This window comes from Phaethon aethereus (genome assembly GCF_964289735.1).
Source record: "Phaethon aethereus genome assembly, chromosome: 1".
NCBI classification, from domain to species: Eukaryota; Metazoa; Chordata; class Aves; order Phaethontiformes; family Phaethontidae; genus Phaethon; species Phaethon aethereus.
The window spans coordinates 127,754,953-127,782,133 of NC_138575.1; the positions used below are offsets into that span (position 1 = coordinate 127,754,953).

Consider the following 27,181-nt stretch of genomic DNA (forward strand, 5'->3'; position numbering starts at 1 on the left):
ACCTCAACCTGTGTTTAAGGATGCTGGGGCAGAACCACTATGTAGCTGTGAGACTGCATTCCCTAAGTGAAAGAGGCAAGGCAAAAATGTTGGGCAAATCTCCATTTTTTAAAAAATAATTTACAGATGTGGATTCTTCTTAAAAATTTTCATATGAAAAATGGACATTCAAGGTCTCTTTATGCTAAAGTTGGGAAGGTTATCAAGCACCAACAGTTGTGGATGATGAACTCAACTTTCACTTCAGATTTAAATTTTTATTTCAAATCCCATTTTTAAATAAAAACAAACAAACAAAAAAACTCACAACTGTTTTTTGGGGGTATATATTAGTTTCCAGTGAAGACAAGTTGGCTTTGTCCATTTATCCTTCTCCATTGGCACATATATTGTAATAAAATAGTAGAAATCTTAAAACTCCAACATTAAAACAGATTATTCAGTGCAGCGATAAAAAATGTGGAGTATGTTATTTCTGCTGAGAGAGGAGGGAGGGAAGGATGGAAAATAATTTTCTTTGTAACCCTCACTGTGAACTTGCATTGTGGCAAGAGCGCTCAAGTTTTTAGTTTAGAATATATATTAAAATATCTTGTGATGACACTGTGTAGCTTTATTTCATGTTATGGAAACAATAAATATAAAACCTTATGAGATTTTAATATTTTTGAAACCCTTGTTGCTGTGTTTTTCCCAGGAAGGGGAGGAGGTTTTCACCTCCACAAACATGGTTTCCACATGTTATTACTGTGTGCTCTGAATTGCTGACATGCTCAGGGACCACAGATGGTGGGAATCCCATTGACAAGTGGAACCCAGACTGTACGGCCAGCCTCATTCACTGAATATTAAGGAATTTGCTTTCTGCCCCCTATATTTTTTATTTTTGGGAAAGCTTCTAATGTACCCAAAGGGATCAGATAAGTGCTCTCTGTGGGGCATTTGGTTTGTTTTTTAAGGGATTTGCTAGGGTTTTCTGAAGCAGTTACTGGTTTTTAATGGACCTGTGTGACAAAGTTGCCTGGGATTTTAACTTAAGCACTCAATTGAAAAACAAAGCCTTACAAAGTATTGCCAGTTAAGGAGTCTCAGTCGCCATCTTTGGACAGTTTGGACTAGTGATAGCAGTTACAATCTCATCAGTAATCTTAAGCAGAAGTCTGTTTTTAATATTAATACCACAACCCAAACCACATAGATAATTACTTTAGGAAAAAATATAGCGAAGAAATGAGAAGGTAAGTTTGAGATACTACAGGAATTTGGAATGTGGTAGAATTTGGTTTAGTTAGTTCTTTAACATACAATTGTCATATGCATGTGACTAAATGGTTAATGATTTTTGAGGAAGCCAATGCAATGATTTAGAAGTACCACTGAACCAGTATATAACTGGAATAACAGTAGACATGAACAGAAAACATTTGAAAGCATGTGATCCGTGATCTCCAAAACATTTATCGACCAGTTGCCATTTAACCAGTTCCCTAATTTATCCTATGTGACAATCATCTGCATTTGGTGAAAATGGAGAGAAACACCGAGTACTTTGCTGGAGAGCTATACCAGGTGAGAGTGTTCAAAACCACAGCGAGCTGAGTACTGGCATACCGGGGGCTGCACAGAAGGGCAGGTTATGAGATGTATGTTAGGTCTGTTTTTTCGGTTGTTGGTATTTTTATTTTTTTTATTCCTGGTACATCTGTTATGCATCATTTTGTACAAGGAATGCAGCTGTAGAAAGAATGAACAAATTAAGATGCTTACGTCAGTAATTATTTCAAGCCTTGTGCTGCTGAACAATGTCTTTTCCTCAAGAAGGAAAGGTACAAATGGAAGAAGGTTAAAGATGTGTAGCTCAAATCAGTCTAATTTAAAAGGAGCTGTAAGAGAACAAAATACGTGTTTTATGTAATTATCATCTTAAAACTTCATGTCATCGTTCAGTTTTGTGCTAACATTGCATACAAGACTTGGTCGAGGAGGAAGATTTAACAGTGTTTTCTGAAGAGTTCAAGGTCACTAATTCTCCAAGTGTTAACTAATGAAACTCTCTATGTTTCTGCTCTCTGATGTGTGTTAAGTATTTGGAAAATGAGTTAAATAGATTTTTATTCTTGCTAGAACCTAGTATTTTAAGTTTACTCTCACTGAAACACATATGCTATGTGAGAACAAAATGTAGAATGTCTCTTGGCTTATCTGTAGACATAGGCAGAGGTTGCCATTAAAAATCCTCAACAGTTGCTGCATTTGAGTGTTCATATTATCCATGTTTGTAGCAGTGTTCAGATGACTATATCACACAGCCATATTCAAAATTGGTGTAGGGTATCCACTTTTTAGCATGCTGTGCTCTGCCATTAGAGATGCCCTCAGAGAACTGTTTCTGTAACATCTTTTATGAATGACTTTTAATCCAAGTCCTGTGATATGAAATCCTGGGGTTGCTAAGGTCATCTCTGCTTATTGTTGTTGTAAGCACATCCATAGTAAAACTTTACAAAACTTTCTTACCATAAATAGAATCAATCTCACTTTGAAAGACTGGTCATGAGTCCTCCTAACACATCCTCAGATAGATGTGTTCTGAGTTTTCAGTTTATAATAAATGCCTGAACTTACACACCAGAGATTAAGTTAAAAAAATGAAGATGACTTCTGCACAAAAAAATCTGGATGAACCATGGTGCAGATGAGCAAGAAGTTTCAAACCCCTGAAAGTTTCAACGCCTTGGATGGTTGTCGGATGCCTGGCTGGATGACTTCAGACACCCACATCTGCAAAGTCTCTCTGGGCAGTATAGTTGCCCTGTCTGGGTGACCGGGCCTTTGAACCGTTCCATTGGAGTCCCAGGGGATGTAAGCATCTGTGTGGAGATGATGTTTGCACTGGGCTTTTAGTTTTGAGAGATATGACTTTGTATACATTTTTCATTTTCAGTTGTTTGTACACTCCTCTGTAGCAATTTTTTAAATCTCGAGCAGTCAAAGCTACATGTGCCATAATTGTCAGAAGTCATCCTCTATAAACTATTGAGATATTGTCATTAAAATTAAAGTACTGATAGCTCTAACTCTATGGAAAGTGATTCTTTACGGACAAGTTACTTTCATAGTTATATGTCAGAAATCCTTTAACTGAGATGTAGTTAATGTAGTATGATTAACTGTAAGAAATAATGAATAATTCCTGTCTGTGTTGTCCAAACAAAATTTCTAGTGCTCCTATTAGAGATGTTTATTAATCTAAATATGCACAGTACATCATTAAGGTATTTTCTTGCATGATTGATTGATTGGATTAGTTGTTTACTGGAGGAGGGATAAAGTACCTAAGAATAATGGGAGGCAGAGAAAAAGGGAAGAGAAATTGACTTTCTTTGGGAGACGTATTAGCAAAAAAAATGAGCAGTTTTTGCTAGGGAAAATAAGCATTCATTTTTGCATACCAGAGAGAGTTCATCATGCAGAGAATCATGTAGGGCTTGAAGGTCAAGGCCAATATGCTTGCTTCATTTTTTTTTCAGTGATCCATTATCTACTCTTGCTTCCAAAGAGGAAAACTAAAAGAAATGGTAGCAAGAAGAGATTCTACATGGTATCTTAGTTATCATTGTAATGTGCACACATCAACATAATCAAACTCAAGCACACTGAATACACTAATTAGTCGCTCTAGTAGCAGTGAAGCAATTAAAAATGAATAGACATGTCTTTGCTATAAGCTGTATATGGAATAGGAAGAGAGATGGGCTTCCTTCCTTTCTCATGCCATTGTCACCCAAATAGACTGGAGTTTCTTTGCCTGTCGTAAAACGCAGAATATAGCTTGATGAGTGCTTTTCCACTTGTTTATTTTTGCTTTTTCCAGACTGGGGACAGTTCTGTATAAGACAAAAAATTATGTATTTGTGTTATTGTAGAGTCTGGGAGTGCTACCCGTGGAGCTTTCTCTCTAAAGCAATTCATTCCATATGGGTGTGTTACTATAATTATATCTATGCAGATGCTGAATCCAGTTACAATAAGCAGAAACCAAGGCTGCTGTTTTCCTTGAAAAATGTAGAAAAACTAGAGACCAAAGCCAGCTATTAATCTGGCCTATTAGTATGCAGACAGAATGACTGATACTGGTTTCTCCTCCCAGATTCTCCATTTATCTCTGGCCTGTTTTTCTATACAGCTAGTGTACACAGAAGATGCCAAAAGTGGTATATTACAGTTCCCTTCTCCTCCTAAAAAACAATAATAAAATATATATTTTTTTTTTTTCCCCAGGGCAAAAATGGCTGCTTCCCATAGCCCTGATGTGAATGGGAATGGTTTGTGTGCCTAAACTACATTGTCTCTGATGTATGCTGTGCTGGAGGGCGATAATACTGAATGCTAAACCCCAGTGGATCCTTCTTGTAATGCCATGTTTATCTCTCTGGAAATATTTTCCATAATTCTCTCTTCCTTTTTTCCCCTCTTTTGACTGTTTCCCCCTTTTTTGTAATTCCTTCTGAGATATCTGAGTGGGATAGGATTCTGCTAAAGTATATTTATGCTGTACCAGGTGCCCCCATTCTCTACCAGTCTTATTTGGCTTATTAACATATAAAATGTTTTTCTGGATATTTCCATCTATAATCTTGTGCAGCTCAAAATTCAGTGAACTAGAAATCAAGCCTATGGTGAGTTTTGGGGAGTTTTAAGTCTTCCCTGCAACTACAGGCTATATGAGCTATGAACTCAAACTCATCTTTTGTTAAATACCATGTAAATTCCTTGTTACTCTTGTCTATGGTTTAAAAATCGTAATGCAGCTAGAAGTGTGAAATATTAAGCATATCCTTTTATGTACTTTGAATTTATGGGGACTTCAAAGTCAGTCCTCATTTATCGTCTGGTTTGTTTCACTTCAGAAATGACTTGAACTGTGAACAAAAAGGAACTGGCAGTATTTTCAGATAGGCACTTTATAGTTGTGCACTTTGCAACTATACAGTAGGACTGCCTCTGTTGCCTTGAATGCAAAATTAGCTTGTTGATATGTGCTGCCACAGACAGAGGAACAGATGTAGTAATTCTACTTTATTTACATGAAATCTCTAAAAAGGCATTTTCTGGCAGCATGCTAGGAATAAACACGGTATCAAATATAAACCGCACCATGCAACGTTAGCTCGTTCAGGTGTCAGCTGTGCCACTTCGATGTGGGCGAGAGCAGGGAGTCGGATCCCTCCCGGCAGAGCCGGGAGCTCTCCCGCGCTCCACGCCCCCAGCGCCAGCCTGCTCCCGCTGCTGCCCGCCGGCCCGTCTGTGCTGGGGGAGTGTGTCTGCCCCTCTGCCCAGAGCCTGGGGGCCTGGGGACCCTGGGACCCTGCCTCTAGCCCCTGGGCTGGGGCTCTGCACCGAGTGAAGTTGCAGTCGCGCCCACTGACAACAGCCTCGCGGGAGGCCTGGAGGAAGCTATCAGATGTCCCAATTTTTTATTTTTATTTTTTCAGAGTAAGAGATTGTCTTGCTTTTTTTTTCCTCTCCCTTCTCCTTCAACTTTCTGTGACTTATCACTCCCCTAAGCTCCTGTTTTCAAGCTTCTTTTTCACAGCCAAGAGGTTCAGGAACTTAGCTGAGACTAGGAAGTTGCGGGGGAAGAGGGGACCGCTGGGGTGGAGGGGGGTTACAGACCACAAAGTTCAATGCGTCTTATCTGAGTGAAGAAGTGAGGCTTAAGTAAAACCCTATGAGCCTTTTGAGCTGGGAATATGAAAACCGGTGAGAGATGCTGAGCTGGCTGCTGCCGCAAGGGAAAGCTCTGCCCCGGGGGACTGTGCCCTTTCCCCGTCCTCTCTCCTCCTTTGCCATCGTGCAAAGGCTGAGGAAGGAGGTATTATTCCAGCCATAGTCCTTGCTCTCCCTCACTACTTCGCTTAACTAACAGGTTTTAGCAGGTAGCTGCACATGTTAAATGGTTCCTTTTTTCTCCTTCGGGTATTCAAACTTCCAGTGTAGGGTTGGGGATGTTTATTCAGCTTATGAGTAAAGAGACACATTAAAGATGAAACGCCTTGACTCTGACCTGCAGGCAGAAGTGGTGGGAGGAGATGCAGCTAATTTAACTTGGAGGATGATTGATGTGTATATATCAATTTCTATTAATATTCTTTTGAAATCACTGATGCAAGCATGTTTTTCCCCTACTAAATAGGAAGACCACAAAACAATCCTATCCCTTTAATTCACGATACTCAGAAACAGTTAAGCAAACTCTGTTGTTTGAGAATATCCTCCACAGGCTGGCAAAAAACATCTTATAGAGCTGTTCTTACCCCTTTAAGAATATCAAGATGCTCTAGCGGAGCTATCCGCTTACTGCTAAAATGTATAAAGCATAAAAAGGAAAAGTCACCTACAGGTAGACCTAGATAAAGTGCTTAAAAATGTAACGTTCCCTCATTAGACAGCCATTCACTGCATGAAAAGACTAAATGTATTTGTTGAGGTGTAGCTATAAAAGCCATGTTCAAAATGAAACAGAGTTGAGAGCCTGAATGCTCAGCACTGTTATTCAGAAGTAGCTTTCGAGCAGAGAGTTTCAACGGGAAGGTGCTATTTGGTTGGGCACAAATCAGCAAACATTTAGCTGAAGAGTCAATAATTCAAGCGTGCATGAAGAACTGTGCTTTCTGAAGAGACGAAACGCAGGAATAAAAAAAAAAAATATCTTCAAATATTTGCATCAGCCTTAGAGGACAATGTGAGCAGCACGATTCGAAACAGATTTGCAGATGCACTCTCTTTAGGCGGGGAGAGTGCTTATGAAATGCAGGATGCTTCTGTGGCTCGTGTGTGTGCACGGAGGTAGAGGTTTGCAAGACTGACGTATCAGATAAAGTCAGAGTGGTTACCACACCGACGGTGTAGCAGCTGCATAATAAATGATGGAGAGAATCATGTTAGGCATGCCCACCTAACCTAACTTGAATCATGCGAAAGGGGAGCTGCTGGAATTCAAATAGACTTTCTGGTTCCCAGCAGTCGGCAGTAATAGAATGCTTTCAGGAAGATGACAGATGCAGGGGAAAGATGCTGTTTTGCACTATCTTGATTTGTTACGGCAGCCAACTTATTGGCATGATGGAGTGACAAGAAAAGCAGCTGGCATGGAAGGTAGGATTATCAAAGCTATTGCATCATTATGAATGTAATTAGAAACTGACCATGACAAAGCATATGCTAGAACGAGCTGCCGCCTAGGGCAGAGGATTTGTTGCCGAGGTCTTGAAACTCTGAAAACAACATTCCTCGTGCAAAACGGATTTTGCAGTTTCATTTATGCTTGTGATACCCTTTCTTTCCTGCTCGCTTCCAGGCTCGGGAAATCGCTTGCTTGAAAGAGAGTGTTGTATTAGGATGAGACTGAAGAATAAAGTATTTTCTAAGTCTGTGAAGCCTCAGGTAGATAGAAACAAACAAATGTGAAACAGGACTGGGAGAGGCTCCCTCTGATTCACTAGCAAGCTCTGATTGATGTATTGGCATATTCAGGAATCCCAAGGAAATGAAGATGCATGTACTGAATGTTTTGGTATAATGAGAAGATATTATTGCAGGTCTCTGCTTTATAGTTAGTTTTTCTGATAGGTTTTATACCCCATCATTTTTTAGCTCTTGACATTTGTTTGGTTGTTCAGTATTATATAAAGAAAATACATCAATATCTCCTGCAGGGTTTCTCAACAACTCCAGCATCTGTTTCAGCTATTGAACTGTATTCACGTTTTGCCAACTTGATGCCTACCCAGCTGGTCTATCATTTCTCGCTTGATTACTGTTCTTAATTTCTCTGTATCAGCTTGTTTCAGATAGGATTTTGAAAGCTGTTAATGAGAAATGACAGTAACTGTTAAATTATTGAGAACTGGAGTATTCTCTTATTTTTGAGACATCAGAGAGCATTTTCATGTGCGTTTTATTAAATTCGTATTCTGTGTTGCAGTAAGGTTTTCATGTAATCATTGAATTTATCTGTGAATACTTTAAACCAGATGAGTCACAAGCATAACTTTCAACTGACTATTTTGAGAAAGTTTGAGAAAATTTAAAGGTGATTGCTTTGGTGTATGGATCATCTTAATATATGTTCCTTCGTCCTGTGTGCTCCCCCTCCCTCCCGCAACATATATACTCCCTCTCTGTCACGATGAGCAGTCATTAAGTGTATACTGTACGTATTGAAATATATTTTATCACCACTAGGGTGAAACCACTAAGCAGCTTCGAACAGGTGATTCGAACCTGTTTAAAAGAGACGTCAGCTCTATCGGAGTGGGTCACCCTTGATCTAAGAAGTAAAAGTGGTGTTGTCTAAATGTAAGACAGGATCTCCCTTTCCTTCTTCTTCGGAGGTCCAACAACTATTCAAACATTGCTTGATAGCTCACAGGCTATGATTCTGTTAAATTATTTGGATTATTTTGCCTTACAAAATGCTTTCTTTCAATGTGAACTCCCTTCTTCATTAGGTTTGTCATTTTTTCCAAGGTGATGATCAAGAAATCTCTTGCCATATTGGATATTCACCTTTCTGTCTTTATTTTAAACTACTTTGCTGGCTGTACTTTATGAAGTCTTGTCAAAAGGGGATCAGGCTATTAAACACTAAATGTTGCTGAGTAAAGCTGTAACAGTTTTAGAAAGATAGGTGTTTCTAGACACACAGCAGTGAACCAGCCTTTAAAAAGTTTGAAGGTAAAGATCAGTAAAACTGATATACTGTTAGCTAGTTTGAGCATTTCCTTGCTTTGATCACCTCTGAGAGGGATTTTAAATTATTTTGTAGCTGCTGGGAGGGGAGATGTACTTATTAATGGAGAGGATCACTATGGGGTTTGTATAGCCAAAAATAATTTGGTGGTTTTGATGACAATTAAAAAAAAAATTGTTATTCTATTTCAGAGAAGTTCTATTTAACAATAATTTGTCCTTGTTAATGGTGATGAAACCATAGAGAGAAAAACCCATATAAACAGCTTAAGTGCCATTCAACTTTTCAGGGTAGCAGTAAAACTGTTTTATGTTGCATGTATTATATTTATACTCCTGAAGCTGCTAGTCGCTCCTTGTCTCAAGAGTGCTGGCTGGCTGTCTTCATACAGCAGTTACTTAAAATGGTCTTTTCCTTGTGATGCCGGTAATTGTAACTGCATGTTGTCTGTGGCCATCATCCAGATGACAAGTGATTTTAGAGTTTGCTTCTGTTTTATCTATAACATTTGGTTTTAGCTTTCTGTTTTGCTGATGAATTAAGACGACACTAGGTGGAGCTAGCTGTTGATTATAAATAGAGCAACAGTAATACAGGCCTGTCTAATGAGCAAGACCCTGTATATAAGGATTATTATTAAAAATAGAAATTTAAAATGTGAAGCATTGAATTGGACATTAACCATGAAATTCCAGATCTGGTGGGGTTAGAGGAAACAATTTCTCGATTTTCTTTTCCTTTTGTTATTGTAGAAGCTAGTAATCAAAGATGAAAATTAATAAAAAGGGAAAAACATCTACATGCAGCAGAGAGGGCTGGGAAGCAAAAGAACAGGAATAGAAGAAGAAAAGAGGAGAGGAGCAGCAATAAGAGCCAGTGGATGTTTTCACTGTAGATAGATGCAGATACCCCGTTGTGTATCTGCCTGTCTTTAGCCTGATGCACACAGTTTTTGTCTCGTCCTTGCATATAAATCCTCTTTCCATTCCGTCTTCCTGAATTAATTTATAGAGCTGACATCTTTCACTTTATATTTAGATTTGGGACTAATGTTTTCAAATCTCTTCTTGGAAGGGTGATCTAAAACCTGTGCAAGAGCACAGGAAGTTGTCACTCGTATATTGGCTGGCCATAATTAAGAATATAAAGGGTTATTTATTGACTGAGGTGGAAGCTGGTTGCATGTGCTCCTTCACATGATTCTGGTTATTAATCCCAGCCAAGGATAAGAAATCTGTAGTGTGTGACAACTCAAGAAAAATACACTCACTTCCACAGATGTACAGATATGTACCACAGATATGGTACATATATTAATTCAACAAAGAAGAGAGAGAAATCAGGATATATGCTGACACTTAGGTACATGAACTGAAAAGGAAAAACCAGGTAATAAATAAGTGTGAGATAAGTACAGGGAAATGGACAGGCAAAAATAAACATTAAAGATATGAGCTGCAGCAGTCTGGCAGAGCAATGATGATTCCCATCAACATCTGTTGAGTGAAGCACTTGCAAGTTCAGTCAATGTCTTGTTTTTACTGCAGTAAAAGGGAATTGGGGTAGGGAGGTGCTCAAATCAGTGAGGAAAACTTGCCTAGGAGGGAAATGACAGCTGCCTGACACTCCAGGAGTAACAAAGTTTAGAAGACTTGGAGATTGACCTTTTTGAAGGTTGTCCATAGAAACTGGAAATTTTAGTACTGAGCTGGACATGTGGTTAGAATGCTCTTGAAACGGTGCTTAGACCTATTGCTTGTTGGAAGAGTCTTGCAAGAAAGCAGTGCTGCATTGTCAACCTGAAGAGGCCTTTTTGGTTATTAGCTGCACAGTTGGTGCTCAACAGCACAAGCACGTGAGGAGATCAGCTATGGTGGAGACAAAGTTTCAGTTTTACAAGACCATTAAGTATTTTATTGACCATAACTATTTTTATTTATTTATATTTTAATGGATAGTCTTAACCAGAAACAAGGCCTTTGAAATGTGTTAGGGTGTCGTTACTTCCCCATCTACTTCATGTCCAGTTTTGTCTGCTGGCACCCCAGGACCTCTTGCTTTGAATTAGCTCATCCCGATGTGTCCTGAATGCTCCTTCTGACAACAGGAAGAGGTGTGTAGTGCAGCAGCTCTTGGCTTTCTGATACTGGTCATCTGCTGCTTTACTCAGCCAGCTTCTGGTTTCTGATGAACAAGGTGGAAATTCTGGTTTAGAAATACCCACGGTGTGGGGAAATGTCTGGCCATCTCAGGCAAGGGTCATGAGATGTTGAGCCAGGAGAAGAGGAGATGTACTCCTCCTTCTTGCTATCACTAAAATCTGTCCATTTTAAAATCCACTGGAATGAGGAGGAGGGCAGGAGGAGGAAAAATTCCATGTAAAGTGAGGAATGGAGGGGCTTCAGGTGTTCATTGGGGCAGTCATTTGGTGAATGGATAGTAATCACCCTGAAAAAAAATGCACGAGGAAAGGCACATGTGGGAATCAAGCTTGTCCAAGGGGTATTACTGAGCATCTGGTTATGCATTGCCAAAAAACTTTCCAAAAAGAAATATTACATCTAATCAAAATGTATTAATAAATTAAGTCCATTAGCAAAAAAGGAAATATTTTTGTCCTTCAAGAACCAGAGTTCAAACTTTGGGGTTTTTTTATTTATTTTTACGGTGTAACAGAATTAAAATTCCTAACAATCTGGGAGACTTGTATTTGATAATAAATGCTAAAGGATATCCTTTTTCCCCACCCCAGACTAGGGTTATTTTTTTCATGGAGGATTAAACCACCTATTCCTGAAATCATATAGTTTTAATCTCCATAAGAAATGCTGAGGTTTCCAGAAGCTGCTGGTTGTTGCTAAGCACCATGTTAACTTTCTGCGTGATGCTGGAAGGAGTGAAGGGCAGAGGAAAGACCCATCTATCTGAGCAGTTGCTAGAATTTGGTTAGTAAAGACATCCAGAGAAAAGCATGAGAATTTTATGAAGGATGATATTTTCTTGCTTCCACTTCTCATTCTGGTGAAATCAGACCAGAAGATTATCGTAGTTGAATTGGAAATAACAAGAAAGCCTTCAGTTTGCTGCTCCACTGGATGTCATAGTAGATGTATATAGTCCATATCCTCCTCCTTAAATTACAAGGTACAAGCCATCTTGCGTCTTCTCTACTCCATGCCACTAGCTCCAAAATGTCCAGATGATTCACTGCAGAGCTGAGGTTATGAATACAGTTGTTGTGAAGTCCTTGCATACAATCATGAAAGAGGGAGAGCTGAAATGGAGAAGTGAAAGAAGGGAAATCAGGGCTCTACCAGAAATGGGAGAAACATCAAGTAATAATAGTTTTGTTTGCTGCTTTTTTTTTTTTTAACTTTTCCTTTATGATCTGAGCATCTATGGATAGGAATAAGGATGCACAGTGCATCTGTTTACAAAAACAAGGAACCTCCACCTGCACTGCAGTTTCTTTAGTTTTCATTCTCTTTAGAATAAATCTTAGGCTTAAAAAAGGAAAATCAGAAAAGTAAATCAAGATTAGGCACACAGTGTTTTTCATTAGTATCCTCGAGTTACCCAGCTTAGTGTTTTACATTACAACGCTGTTCTTAACAAGGTGTTTCTTTCATTTGCATATCCCTAAAGACACTGCACATAGCGCAAGGAGTACTCTGACTTGCTTGATGACACAGAAACTCAAGAGCCTGAAATGGTCAAAGACAGACTTCGATTTTGACCAATGCTGACAAAGACTCTTCTTTTTTCTTTCTTTTTTTTTTTCTCCACTGCCTTCCCTCCCTCCTGCTCATGACTTGTCACAACCAGAGAAAAAGGTAGATCAGAAAAAGTTAAAGCAAAAAGTGAAGAAAACCTAAGTGTCATGGTTTAACCCCAGCCAGCAACTAAGGCAACACAGTCCCTTGCTCACTCCCCTCCGGTGGGATGGGGGGGAGAATCGGAAGAGTAACAGTGAGGAAACTCATGGCTTGAGATAAGATGGTTTAATAGGTGAAGCAAAAGCCGTGCACACAAGCAAAGCAGAACAAGGAATCCATTCACCACTCCCCATGGGCAGGCAGGAGTTCAGCCATCTCCAGGGAAGCAGGGCTGCATCACATGCAATGGTTACTTGGGAAGTCAAATACTGTAACTCTGATCGTCCCCCTCTTCCTCCTTCTTCCCCCAGCTTTATATGCTGAGCATGATGTCATATGGTATGGGGTACCCCTTTGGCCAGTTGGGCCTTCTTGTGCAGCCCCAGCCTGCTCGCTGCTGGGGCGGTGTGAGGAGCAGACGAGGCCTTGACTCTGTGTAAGCCCTGCTCAGCAGTGACTAGAACGTCCTGGTGTTATCAACACTGTTTTCAGCACAAATCCAAAACAGAGCCCCATACAAGCTACTGTACAGAAATTTAACTCTACCCCAGCCAAAACCAGCACACTAAGCTACTTGAAACTTGTGTTTTCTTATTCTATATCTAGTTTCACCTTTTCCTCTTTCTGTGACCTTCTGATGCTTAGGAATAAAGAGCGTACGGAATTTTTTTTATGGGGTGAACTTCTTTTAGCATTCACTCCTGATCACTTATATTGATTTGCTTCCCTGAAACTTAAAAGCCACACTAAATAAAACCACCACATGCTGTTTTCTCTAGACTTTCTTTTTATGAGCAGCCTGTTATTCTTATACAGCCATCACATGGATCACATATGTTTTTGCAACAAATAATGCAGACATATTGGGAAAAGGTTCATCATTTTGTCTTTTTTTTTTTTTTTTTTTTTTTAGGAAAATAATTTATATATTCCCATAGTATGCTTATATTTAACACATCTTTATTATAATAGTTTTGGTGCCATTGAAATATTCAGTGAATGAAGATTGACGTTAAGGTAATTAAGAATTTTAAGGGGTTTATGGTTTAATGTTTGTGATGATTCTCAGGGTAACAGTAAAATTAATGACTTCTTATTTCTTAGTGGCCTTGTTTTAGACTACTGAAAAGCACAAGGGATTTTTTTCTTATGAATGAATTTGGTACTTAGAAAAATATTTCAAAAACAGATAAATTAATTGCCAGCCCAGTTGATCCTGTGATTAGATCTTTTGTATGCATGTGTCTTTTCAGATATTTCTTCAGACGATAAGAACAAAAAACATGTTCATGTTGTTGGTAAATCCCAGTAACTAATTATATTTATTTCCAGGTCCTGTTGTTTTTCAAAACTTAAGAAATAATGAGGATTAGATAAGTGATCAGTTATGGTGCAGTCTGAACCAAGATCAAACAAATCCTGAGACAGTTAGGGTTATGAGGAGGATCTCAGGCTGCTAATTTAAGGATGTAAGTAGAAGGCAGAAATTCAAAGTGCTTCTACCTTGGCATTGTACGCAAACCAAAACTGGCACCATCATCTGCCCTCAGAATGCAAAAGGTCAAATAGAATTTGCTTCCTTCAGAGAAGTTACACTTTAATTTCTGTTAAGTTCTTTTAGGGAATTAGAAGTACTTTAAATAGTAATACCTGATTGACTATCATAATACCTAATCACGTACCTTTCTTACAGGTACTGTTTGTTAAATTATATGGGCTTAAATGTGTCTTTTAATCATCAGCATTAGCCAAAGTGTTAGTGCAGATAATAAAAGTCCCATAACTGTAGGGAAATAGTACATTGCTGAAAAGTATCAATTAGGATTATTCCTCTGGCATCAAGCAAATGAATTTTTTAGGAGTCCTTGGTGAAATTGGTATTTAGTGTGGAATTCTGCATGACCTGGCTGACCCATTGAATAAACAGCAGCCCAAGCAGCCCTGTTGGGCTAGATGTATCACATGGTTTCTTAATTCTGGCTAAGCCTAAGGAATGGAACACTTATTAATTTATTATTATTATTATTATTATTATTATTATTATTATTATTATTATTATTATTATTATTATTATTTAATATGAATATTTTATTATTTATTGTGTAACAACAATGTATGTGGCACTTTACAAAGCACAGAAGAAAGTGACTTCTTTGCTCTAGGGAATGATATATAATTAATATAAAAGGTCTGCTTTATATCCCCAAAACCAGACACAGAATGACGGCCGCAAACCCTGGCCAGCTGTGAAGCTGTAACATACCCTAAGCAGAATGGGATTGCATTTTGTGGCCTTCTTGTTACCGAGACACAACTTGAGGATTTTTCACTGAATGATAATTATATTGCGCAGAGATGAACCACCCATCGATGATTCTGAGATGCCATGGAAACACAGAGGTACCCGTATTAGTTGTTGCAGTTTCTGTGTAAGCCAGAGACAGGTATGTCATCGGGAATCCTTCACAGCCTGTGCTTCAACAGAAACACTGAAACTGGAAGAGAGGGAGGAAAAACATATGAAAGAGAGAAAATATGAACTAATTTATTAGATGTGGGAAAGGTAGAGGTGTCAGTTTAGAGGACCAACTTGCTCTGCTGTTGCTTCATGCAACTGGTTGGTATCTATCAGGTCAGATCGTAACAGTTTTTACCCGAGTGAACAACCATCTCAGGACATCTGTATGCATTATTATAATTCAAGAAAGAAAACCTCAGGTATTTAGTTTGTGTTGCAGAATATTTTTCTGGTTTAACACCTTTCCCCAGGATTTGTATAAATAGAGAAAGTGCAATAAAACTATGGAGAAGTGAATCTGTGCTAAAATCATCAGCTTTTGTTTTGTTCTCTGGGATTTTATTTGGTCCCAGGTCTCTCAACTGAGTTTAAAGGAAAAAGAAATTAATATTGGTACCGCTGGACAGATCTGCATTGACAAGACTGGAAAAGAAGTTCCCTGCACCCCCAGTGTAGGTACAGGACTGGTAAGCACCAGCCTTGCTCATGTCAGCACTCCCCTGGAGAGGCAGAGCAAGAACAGGAGAGAGAGTTTGGGGGTGTTGATGTCTGTTTCCTAAGTGACTGCATTGGGTGTACGTGACAAGGTTGGGGTGGCTGAGGAGAAGGGGTTGCAGGGGTGGTCTCCATGAGTAGAGGCCAGAGGTGGCCCCATGCTGGACACAGTCAGTTCCAGCTGGCTCCAATGGACCCACTGTAGGGCATCAGCCAAGATGGTGGCACCTTGGGGAAAGCCTATTTAAGAAAGGGAAAAGTACTGCCCTACATTGACTGAGAGGGGAAAAAAACGTGAAACAGTAGGGCGAAGACCAAGGTCAGAGAAGAAGGGGAGGAGGTGCTCCAGGTGCTGGAAAAGGGATTCCTCTGCAGTTCCTGGAGAAGACCTTGCTGGAGCAGATATCCACATTGCAGCCCATGGAAGGTTCCACACTGGAGAAGGGGGATGTGCCATAAAGGAAGCTGCAGGCCATGGAGAGCCCACACAGGAGCAGATATTTCCTGAAGACTGCAGCCCCTGGGAGGACCCACATAGGGGAAGAGTGTGAAGAGGAAGGAGCAGCAGAGAGGAGCTGGTATGGACCGATATGATAGCCCTCATTCTCCATACCCCTGCACCCCTTAGCGTGGGGGTGGTGGGGGAGGACTTGGGGGTGGAGGAGTAGAGGAGTAGAGTAAAGCCTGGAGAAAAACAGGGCATGGGAGGGTGAGTGTTATTTCAGTCTTTTTGTCTTTGTTTCTCACTATCCAAATCTACTTTACGTGGTAATAAATAATTAATTTTCCCCAAGTTGAACTTGTTTTGCCCATAACAGTAGCTGTTAAGTGTTATCTCTGTCTTTATGTCAACAGAAGAGATTTTTCATCATATTTTCTCCCCTGTCCTGTTGAGGATGGGGAGTGAGAGCTGCTGGGTGGGTCTCTAGCTGCTGGCCAAGATCAACCTACCACACTGAGGTTAGACAGTATTATTCCAAGTGAGCTTTCCAAATTATCAGGAGGTAATGACTCAAGGTTGGTCATTTTTAGGGATAACTGATAGTGGAATGGATGGGTGTGGACCACAGCTAATACTTAGTAAAAAAAGAAAGGTTGTAAAGTGAAACCTTTCTCTGTTTGAAGCAGTGAGTCACTCCAGAGATACTTATCATGAACTTGCCCTAAAAAGACAGATGAAAATACATCATGGAAAGGGCATTATTAATAGTTTAAAGCCACTGTAGATTGTGTGCATCTGAACTGAAATCAGGAGCATGAGGGATTATATTTGGGCAACATCAAGGGTGCCTTGGTTTTCTAATGTTTTTGTGTACTAGCAAGAGATTACACATACCAGAATTTTTCATTGGTTGTACTTACAATGTACAACCGAAACTTGAGTTTTAACCAGTTCCCAGGCTTTCTCCTTGCTTTTAACTACTTAAAAATGAAAGAAATTTGGTGCAAAAATTGGTTACAGCCTGTGGCTGTGACAGGCTGTCCATTCAGAAGGGTGAAAAGAAGAGAGGAAAAACTTTATTGAAAAGATATGCCATAAAAATAATACAGGAAAGTGTAGTTTATTTTCTTTAAAAAAAAAAAGAAAACCCCCAAAAAATATTACTAAAATGGGTGCTTGTGTCATTTCACAACACTGGTTGTACAGATGTTATCTGTTGTTTCTAGTGGAGTTTAAAAAAACAAGAAGCTATTACAGAATTTGGGTTGTTTTGTCATTCTGAGAAAATCAGTGAAGAGAAAATACATTGTGGATTCAGGCAGAGGTTTTAAGAAATGTCTTACTGGGCTACTAGCAGATGAGGGAAGAGCAAGCTGTCATTTGTAGGATGTTGAAAGATACCTTTCTACCATAACAGGAAGTATTCTGAAGGTTATGTTCCTTTTCCACCATTGTTAACACAATCCAAGTTTGAAACAATCCACTTGTTCAGTAAAAGTATCTTTTGTTAAAGGAAAATTGTAAGCATGAGGAGTGAATGGAGGTGGGGTAGGGTCTGTTCAGACGTTCCTTATGTTCAGGAGCCACTTTGGAGCACCCAACTGGAGCCTTGTGTGAATGACATCTCAAGACAAACTTGTTTAAACTTTTAAAAAAGATTTATTTTGGGAGATAAGTAAAAGGTCAGAAGATATTACGTGCAGTGAGTGTTACCTTGGGACCATTTTATCATTTTCATTACTGATCTTAACCCTGTGACTTGGAATTCAAAAGCTTTGTTTCCCGTTGTTGGTTCTCTGAGCTTCAGACATTGACAGCCTGACAAGACTAGGCTCCTTTCTGCCTGGAAAACTGCTGGAGTTCCTCTGCCAAGATTTCACTGAAAAATGGGAAAAGCCTTGTTTTAATCATTGAGGTTGTAGGCCTTAAAAGGAATCATAACTCTGCACAATGGAAAATGTAAAGGGCCACAATTCCTTTGTCAGTGGCAAGACAGGTTGCCATTTTTATTTATTTGTTAGTCTTTGGATTGTAAAGCAGGCCAGCAGTAGTTTTGGCCCACTCTTCTCAAATTTGTGAGGTGGCTGTTATTTCTGGCTTCTTTATGTGTAAGTTAGAGAACAGTGTTAGACATCAATGTGAATGTCAGGGTTCAGTGAAGACACCCATGGAAATCTGACTTTTCTTGGGTATCTCTCCTGCCTTCAGTGAAATGAAATTGGGGAGGATTCAGCAAACTGGTTAGAGAGGACCATGTTCATGTCTTCGCCTGTAACTTCTGGAGGCCAGTCAAAGATTATTTATGGAAGACTGGCAGTACTCTCGCTCCTTGTAACCAACAAAATTAAATTACCCCACCCCATTACTGGAATAAAAAGTTAATCTTCACTGCAGATGTGTTTTCAGATAAGATCTGTGATGTTTCTTTGTACACTCCGGCATAATGCTTAGCACCTGTAAGTCATTTGTCTTGCTGAATATGCTTGTAAGTAGACTGGAATGGTCCAAATCCTTGTAGTAAGTAATGAGCTTCATTGCTCAAGAACAACATAAGTGATATGTAGGGAATTATTACGGAACTTGAAAATTCAATAAAACAAAGCTCATCTTTACATGAACCAGGATTAATTTCGTTATTAACGTAGTTTCCTAAATTTTGGCTTATTCATTCAGGTTTTTTTAATAATATATTGCTTACCAAGTTTCAGTATCGAACACTTTGATTGTTAATATTAATGCTACTATGATTTCAAGAATAAAGTAGGTCTTCAAGTACCTACTTAATTAAGCCAGAACAGGTCAAAAGCAGTGAGAGACTTCTTTTCCTGGCAGGAGAAGTAAGGATAGGATGAGACACACCTAAAATTAAACTGGTTTAATTTCTTCTTGTAATCATTGCTTGAAGAACATTGGGTCCCTTAAGAGTACAGAGGGAGAGAAAAGTTACATGTGGAAAAGTTTCTTGGGCCTAAAGAACATGTCAAAGGGGTCCATTTTTGTGTATATTTAGAAAACAAACGTCTCTGTGCATTTCAAATTATTCTCAGCATGGAGCTCTCATGGTGCATGCGTTCAGCTCAGAGCAAGAAAATGAAGATTCAAGCCCTCAGAGATTTGCTCCCTTGTAATCCTATTTACAGCCATTTAAGATCAAGTCTGAAGTTTAATATGAAAGTAAACGTTGTTAACCCTGGAAAGTAAACAGCATGAGAGTGATTGAGCTTTTTCCCCTCAGGAGAGTGGATAGGAGGAGAGAGACAAACCTTGTATAAAATAATTAAGAGAATTAATTGTTTCCTTTTTACCTACTCAAGTATTTTATTTTGTGTTTCTGAACACTGAGGATTACATGTCCTCCAGCAGAACATTCTTCAGAATTCAGATTTGATACTGTTATGAAATGCTGCATGCGTATATGTGGGGAGGTGAACTGAGAAAGAGTATTGACAGCAAAACATTCCCAGACAGGGAGATGCTTAACATTTCTTAAAGTGAAGATGTATTTCTTTGTTCTTGTCTTTCATATTATATTCTTTTCACCTCTTATTCTTTCTAATATTTGCTACATCTTCCTTGCACTTTGACTCCTTTTTTCTTTGCTTTCTGAGCTGTATCTTATGATGCCTGTAGGTAATAATCAAGATCGAAGGTGCCAGTAGTTAATACTTAGGTTAATTTTCACGTGTATTGTCCTCTAGAGATGTAAAAGAAAGTGTTTGGCTACTGAAGCTCTCAGATAAAAGCTGAAGTGACATACCTATTTCATGCATCACATCAACCTGTTTTGCATGCCACTGTCACCCTGCCTGAAGTTGTGCAAGATTAGATTCAAGCCATGCAAAACAAACAAACAGGACAGGTATGCTGCTGCCACTTTGAACTGGGTGTATCACATTGACTCTTCTGTCAGATATGCTTAAACCAGAAAAATAACCAGTGGATGTGAAGTGCACTCACATGGAAGGTCTGGATCGCCTCCCAGCCATACACAATAGCTGTGGTAGCATTTACTGTTGTAGCATTGACCAGCCTCTACAGCCTACCCACTCTGTTATTAATATAATTGTTGAAAATGAGTCATTCCTTAGCTCTTGGACTTATTTCAGATTTGTGTCTTTTCTATTACATCCTGAACCACCTCCTCCTCCTCGTCAGCCCTCACTGCAATTGCTGACGTCCTCGCTGGAATTACCCTTGCAGGAGGACTCTTTCCAGCAAAGACAGCTCTACCTGAACATCCTGTTTGGTCCTTCAGTATACATGTAGCTGTACTTTGAGCTTGCATGTATATTGTCACACATACAGGTAGCTGTTTAATTATGTATTTTTAAGTTACCAACAGAGGATTTAAAAAAGAGAGGGAAGGTTTCTTTGGATTTAGTTTCCCTAAGGCCTTGATCTTTTTTGCCCCCCGCCCCCCCCCACTTGGAGGATACCTTGTCTGCTTCTGTGTAGATATTTTTAGTGCAGTTGGGCAACCTGTAGGTTACTGTGGCATATTCTCAGCTTAATCTGCTGTCACATGCTAATGATGTTTGTGGCTCTGGGTTTGTACTTCACTTTGACATATTGCCACTTCTGCAGCAGAAGCCAAAGGTGACTTTATCCACTCCACCTGAGATGTTCTTTAAGCACATTTTGCTTTTCCAGCGATGCAGCCCCAGAATTCTGCAAGTGAACTGATTATGCCTGTCTCAATCGCCTCGTAGGAGCATTGATTTACAACCTCAGATTTATTCTCCTCTCTGACTGGTGAAGTTCTAGAAAACTCGTCTAAAGTTTCTAGAAGAGTAGAAATTTCTTTTTTTTATATGGAGACTTTGGAATTTTGGGGAAACTGAAATAAGTAGAACATTGATATAAACAAACCTATGCATGTGCACATGTATTCCCTCTTCTAATGAGATAACTGTATTTCACATCATAGTAGAGTCTCATCTGTGAAGGACTCCAGGTGGTTTGCAAACATGGGTGAATTTTGAGCATAACTACACAGATGGATAGGTACATTATTATCCCTGTTCCAGAAATGGAAATAGCACAGAGAGGTTTAGTGAGCCAGTGGTCATAGAAGAAATCTGTCTCAGTTAGAGGAACAGAATTTCTGTCTGATTTTGTATCTTCTTGTTTCCTTCTAGAACACTGTGCTAAAGAGGGAGAGGAATAAGATTTGAAAACTTCTTCTTGTGCCTACTTCATATGCTTTTGCTGACCCTGTGAATACAAACTAGCTAGAGCCTTACTAAATTGATCAGCTTTTGTCTGTGCTTGGCTTTCATGAACATCATGAAATGTAATCCATATTTGCGAAGTTTAGGTGAAGCTCGTGTTTTTCACCTTCATGCTGCTAAAGTGGGAGTGGCAGATGCCATGTTCCTGCAAGCTAAAGCCAACCAAAACCTAGCTTTTTTTCAGTCTGCTTTTTACTCCAACTTTTGCATCTTCTGAACCGTCTAAACATCCTGATTAACCCTCTAAACAAAAACTTCTATTTCAATCTTTTGTTAGAGCTCCACATATCATATTCTAGCTTTTAATGAGGAACAATTCAAAGTTTTAATCTTGATCAGCCTTTGACAAGAACATAGAAGGCTGCAGTGTCCCCAGGCGTACTCATCACCCTTCCCTGTTTTGTCTCTCTCTCCAGTTACTTGTCTGTCCATAACAGAGGAATTCAAGAAGGGGAAGGTGGAAGGCTGAGATTGTTTGGTATCCCAAAGAAAGGATTCCTGTTTCACGTATTTCTGAGCCTGGAATTTCACATGGTTGTTGTCACTGAAAGCAGGGACAAAGGTGCTATTTGTCTTCTCCTGCTCAAAGCTGCAGGAGAGCAGATGTTAGTATTAATGATACTAATAATCTGCAGTAGGAATGGCAGTGTATCCACCAGGAAAAATCCCTGGCTCACCATGTTTTCAACTGCTGTAGGGCACAACTACAGTGTGCAGTGAAGAGAGCCATGCCAGCTCCAAACAAGCCAAATCTGGAACTGGAAGCTGTTTAACTGTGTTGCACAGGGGGATGATGAAGTTGCCAGGCCTGCAGACTCCTGAAACGTGCTGCATCCTAAGGATTTGTCAGATGATCAAAGGAAACAAGAGGGGAGGAAAAAAGATCCCAAGCAAATGCTGTAGAAAATTCATCAAAATATGTGTGTGCATACATATACATAGGATCATAGAATCATAGAATCTTTGGGTTGGAAGAGACCTTCAAAGTCCCCTGCAGTGAGCAGGGGCATCTTCAACTAGATCAGGTTGCGCAGAGCCTCATCCAACCCGATCTTCAATATTTCCAGGGATGGGGCATCTACCACCTCTCTGGGCAACCTGTGCCTATGGTTCACCATGCTCATTGCAAAAAATTTCTTCTTTAGATCTGGTTGAAATCTTCCCTCCTTTAAAAAAGTTTAAAACCATTTCCCCTTGTCCTATTGCAACAGACCCTGCTAAAAAGTCTGCCCTCATCTTTCTTATGAGTCCCCTTTAAGTACTGGAAGGCTGCAATAAAGTCTCTCTGGAGCCTCATCTTCTCCAGGCTGAACCACCCCAGGGTCGTCCTCGTTACCTTTTTAAAAAATGGGTACCTATAGAATCTCTTATTATTCTTTGCATCCCCTGCAAGTGCAGCTCCAGTAGCACCTTGGCCTTCCTGACCCCATCCCTACACAACCAGGCAGCATCCCTGTACTCATCCCAGGATACCTGTCCTGCTTCCACAACCTGTGCATTTCCTTCTTGCTCTTTAGTTGGACCAGCAGGCCTTGACTCAGCCATGCTGGTCTCTTGCCTTCCTTTCCTGATTTCTTACACCTGGGGATTGGGAGCCCTTGCGTTCCATGGAAGGCAACCTTAAAGATCTGCCAGCTCTGTTCTGCTCCCTTGTCCCTGAGGGCAGTTTCCCAGTAGGTCCTGTTGACTAACTCCCTGAAGAGCTGGATGTTTGCTTTACTAAATTTCAGGGTCCTGACTTTACCCTTTGCCTGCCCCATGTCCCTCAGCACTGCAAAGTTCACTAGTGCATGATCACTGCAGCCCAAGCTGCCTCCAATCTTGATGTCACCAATTACCTCACATGCATTGATGACCAGCAGGTCCAGTATGGCATCCCCTCTGTTAGGGCTGTCTATTGCCTGTCTTAAGAACTTATTCTCAATGCACTCCAGGAGTCTCCTGGATTGCCTACAGCTCGCTGTGCTGCTTTCCCAGCCGATGTTGGGGTGACTGAAGTCCCCTAGAAGGTCAAGTGCCTGTGAGCGCAATGCCTCCTGTAGCTGGAGTGAGAAGGCTTCATCAATAGACTCCCCTTGGTTGGGAAATCTGTAGTAGACACCAGCCGCAAGGTTCCCTTTGTTGCCTCAGTCTCTGGTTCTTACCCATAAGCTTTCAACCTGCTCGTGGCTATTCTTCAGAGACAGCTCTTTACACTCTATCCATTTCTTGATGTAGAGGTCAATGTCTCCACCCTTCTTGCCTTGCCTGTTCCTTCTCAACAACCTATAGCCACTGATTAGCTGCACTCCAGTCATGGGATTCGTCCCACCAAGTTTCAGCAACGGTGACCAGGTCATGGCTTGTACCTACATACACACATTCACAAACAGACAAACGAATATTGCCAAGTAACTATATTCATAGTATTCTCTATCCGTTTCCTGCCTGGAACACTTTAAATGTGGTGATCTTGTAATGATTTTAATTTATTTTGAAGCTAAAAAATTAATAGGAAAGCTGTCAACACAGGCCTAGTAATAAACACAATCTGCAATGCAATATAATTCTTAATTTCTGCTTTTGCTTTTAAGTTGAAAGTAAACAAAAGCAACTTCCTTTAAGCTCAGTTTTTCCCCAAACTGGCAACATTCAGAAATCCAGGAACAGAATTGAATGTGTTTATGGCAGTCATGATAATTATGGAACACAAGATTAACCTAGCCAGGGAAGATAAATATCTTGATATTCGCTGCAGTGATAAACTGCCTTTGGAATGCAGGCTGACAGAGTGGCAGATGAAATTTGATTTTTCTAGCTATACATAGCTCACAACAGGCCACTGTAATATTTGTTGAATCTAAATGTCCCAAGAACCTCATGTTGTCTTTGTAGCACGGGTATTTATTCTTTTATAATATTTTATGGGAAAAGTCTACAGCTTTAATGCTGAAAATAGGTAAAAGTCTTGCGCTGTAGAACATGGTTTCTGCCATAATTGTGAGTTAGATCTTTCTCAAGGGCCTTGTATTCCAGGTCGGTCAGTCTGTCTGTCTGTCTGTATAATTGAGTTTCAATGGTATTGTATAACATGCTCTGCCTTAGTAAAAAATAAGTAAAATTCTTCTAGGGGGTAAGATCTGATTTGTCTGAGCTGTGGTTTACTGCCACAGATCTAGGCTAAATTTATATAATTTGTGAGAAAAATACTGTTATCTTTTCCCTAAATTGTGGAGGCAAGAAAGATACAATGGTGAAGTCAGAACAGTTACCACATATTTGCTTATACAGTTCTATGTGTCACTGAAGTACTGTTGAGAAATACCTGCTCCCTGCTGGTTTCCTGTGGTGTCCTCTATACATGGAGAGAAGTTTCACAATGATGTTTATTCATGTTCTTAACTAAATAAAAACTCTCCAATGGGTTCCCCTTCAAGGGAAGTCTTCAGTAATTTTAGTAAGTCGTGGGATCTTGGCTTCAGGTCTTCAGCATCCGGTCACCAACATCTGCAGAGACTCTCTGGTGTTGAATTTGTGTTCTGTAATGGACTCTCTTTCCTTCCAAGTTACGAGGCACACAGATCTGATGTATAAGTGCAAGGAGGGGGCTCACAGCAGCACTGTGTTCTTTTCCTGAGCTCTGTCAGCCTCTTTCTGTGTGAATCAGAGAGTTTAAGACCAGGGCAAACCGTTAGATCATTCAGTCTGACCTCCTGTAAACAACAGACCATTACATTTCACAGGGGTACCCCTTTATTGATCCTGAAAACGTCTGTTTGGCTAAAGCATAGCTCTCAGGAAGACAACAACAAATGCAGTATGCATTGCTACTCTTGGCAGTGTGGTTGCACCAGTTAGTCGCTCTCTCTAAACAAACACGCCTTCCATAGCTGAAAGCTTGCCTCAGACTTTTGTTACCTGTCACAAAACTTCTCATTCTTAATTTTTAGCTTGGCTTTGATTGGCTTCATCCCTTCATTGACTTTGTCAGTTGATATGTTGGTTGAGAACTGTGTTTTCTCTGTGTCCCTGGCCAACATTTTTCTGTGATCTCTCCATGAGTACACTTCCCAAGTGTTTGTCTTCACTTTACAAATGTGTATTTCCCTGGTTTCCATCACTTTAGAGCAAATTACTTCTCCTCCCCTTGCATTCACTGTCTGTCAGCTACACAGTGACTAGTGCCTTACACTTCTTCAGCTGTGCATAAATACACTACTCTGCCACTCTTGAACTTGGTCCTGTGGTGGCATACCAACACTTCCAATTATAATAACATTAAAGACCTGGTATTTGAGACATGATTTTGTAACTGCTACTTGAAAATAATTTTTCATCAAGAAACTGTGACCTGGTACTGATTGAAGTGATTAGAAACAACTCCTCTCAATGGCTGTTTTTTCTTTAGAGGAAAGAAAGGAATGAAAGGACTTATGATGACAGAAAATCTGAATTATTCTATTTCTTAATTAAGGTTAAAATTCCTAAAATGACAAACAAACATTATTGTTGGAAAGTTATGTCTGAGTTATCGGCCTTGGATTAACAGCATTATTGTCTTCCTGGCCTCTGCCAGTGTGTCTGCACCTCAACCTAAGGCTCCCTCCACCTTTTGCGGTATAACCAAGCCGTTATGCTTTTGAACTTCATTCGTACACACAGAGAGAAATCTGGCAAGCCTCTTATATTGATATTTTCCCTTCATCCCATGTCTTACACATTGCTTTTCTAATTTCTTACTTGCAAGGAGTTCGTAGAATGGTTTTTTGAAATAGTTTCCTTCAACTTTAGAAGATGATCCCTTTTGAGGCACTGTGTGTATTTAGTCACTACTGGTGGCTACTGCTCTGTCTGTGTCTTTGTTTCAGTTCATTGTTTCTCCCACATCCCAATTTGAGAGTGAAACATGGGAGGTGTGTAGATGTTCTGTTTTGCACATAGACTTGATTCATGATATTTAAATTTATTTTACCATTTTACCATCCTAGCATACATATTTCAAGTAAGCAAATGCATTAACAGTTATGGTTTTATTAATAATTAAAATATTTTATTAATAATTAAAAGCCCATATTACTGTTACTATAATATACAGCTTTGTTGACTAGTGCTTCTCCTAATGATGGGGCATTTACTTTAAGAAAAAGACTGGTAAATTATTTCACTGATTTCTGAGCGCTTAAGGACTAATAGAGTTAACAGCACTATTGTTTGCTTTCCTTCTTCTAGAATTTGTTTTGATGCCAGTTTCTTCCCTGAACAAGTTTTCAGATCAAAGTTTACTCACTGCTGCTCAGAGTTCATGTTGAACCTTGATTCAGCAAAACTCCTGAGGATTTGAAAACTCAATGTATGCCCTGATTTTTGACTTGAGCACATACTTTTTTTTTTTTGGCAGAAATTTTTGTGCGGAGGCAGTTAGGTTCATGGAGTTTATAAACCCTACAAGACAGAGGCTTTCTTCTCAGAAGCTATAAGCTGTACAGCATCCAACTCAACAATCATTGTTATTCATGCTCTCAGTTGTCCAAATAATTGTCATGTCTCTTTTATATTCTCTGTGTCATAATGCAGTATGTAATGTAGCATGCTTTGATACAGCGGTCAAAATGTGCTCAAAAATTATTTAAGTATTCAAGATGATTGAAAATGTTAGCAGAGCCCTTTGTGCATCTCTTAAAGTATGAGTGTAGTAAGTCCTTCTGTTTTGAGAATACTCGTCCAAATTATCTTCTTGGTAATGGGGGTGTCACCTCAGCAAGGTTTCAGCTGTGAAACTCACCACAGAGCTGGGCCATGTTAACACAGAAGCAGCTCATGAAGTTCCTAGAAGTGATTTAAATCTTACTGTGCAATATTGAAGCTGACAGGTTATTCACTTCAGGC

General features: G+C 39.7%; 1 protein-coding gene across 3 annotated transcripts in view; it reads left to right on the top strand.

Moving 5' to 3' along the window:
* DMD (dystrophin) overlaps positions 1-27,181 on the top strand; it is a gene marked incomplete at both ends in the record, with an annotated part of 1,339,794 nt that overhangs the window by 103,359 nt on the left and 1,209,254 nt on the right. The window contains one exon of one of the 3 annotated variants that reach the window (XM_082008888.1): positions 7,062-7,158. The exons of the other annotated variants lie outside the window; for them this stretch is intronic. Within the exon in view, the coding sequence (XP_081865014.1) occupies positions 7,062-7,158 (97 nt within the window). Of the gene's footprint in view, positions 1-7,061; positions 7,159-27,181 lie in introns of those variants that run through there. 3 annotated transcript variants of the gene reach the window in all.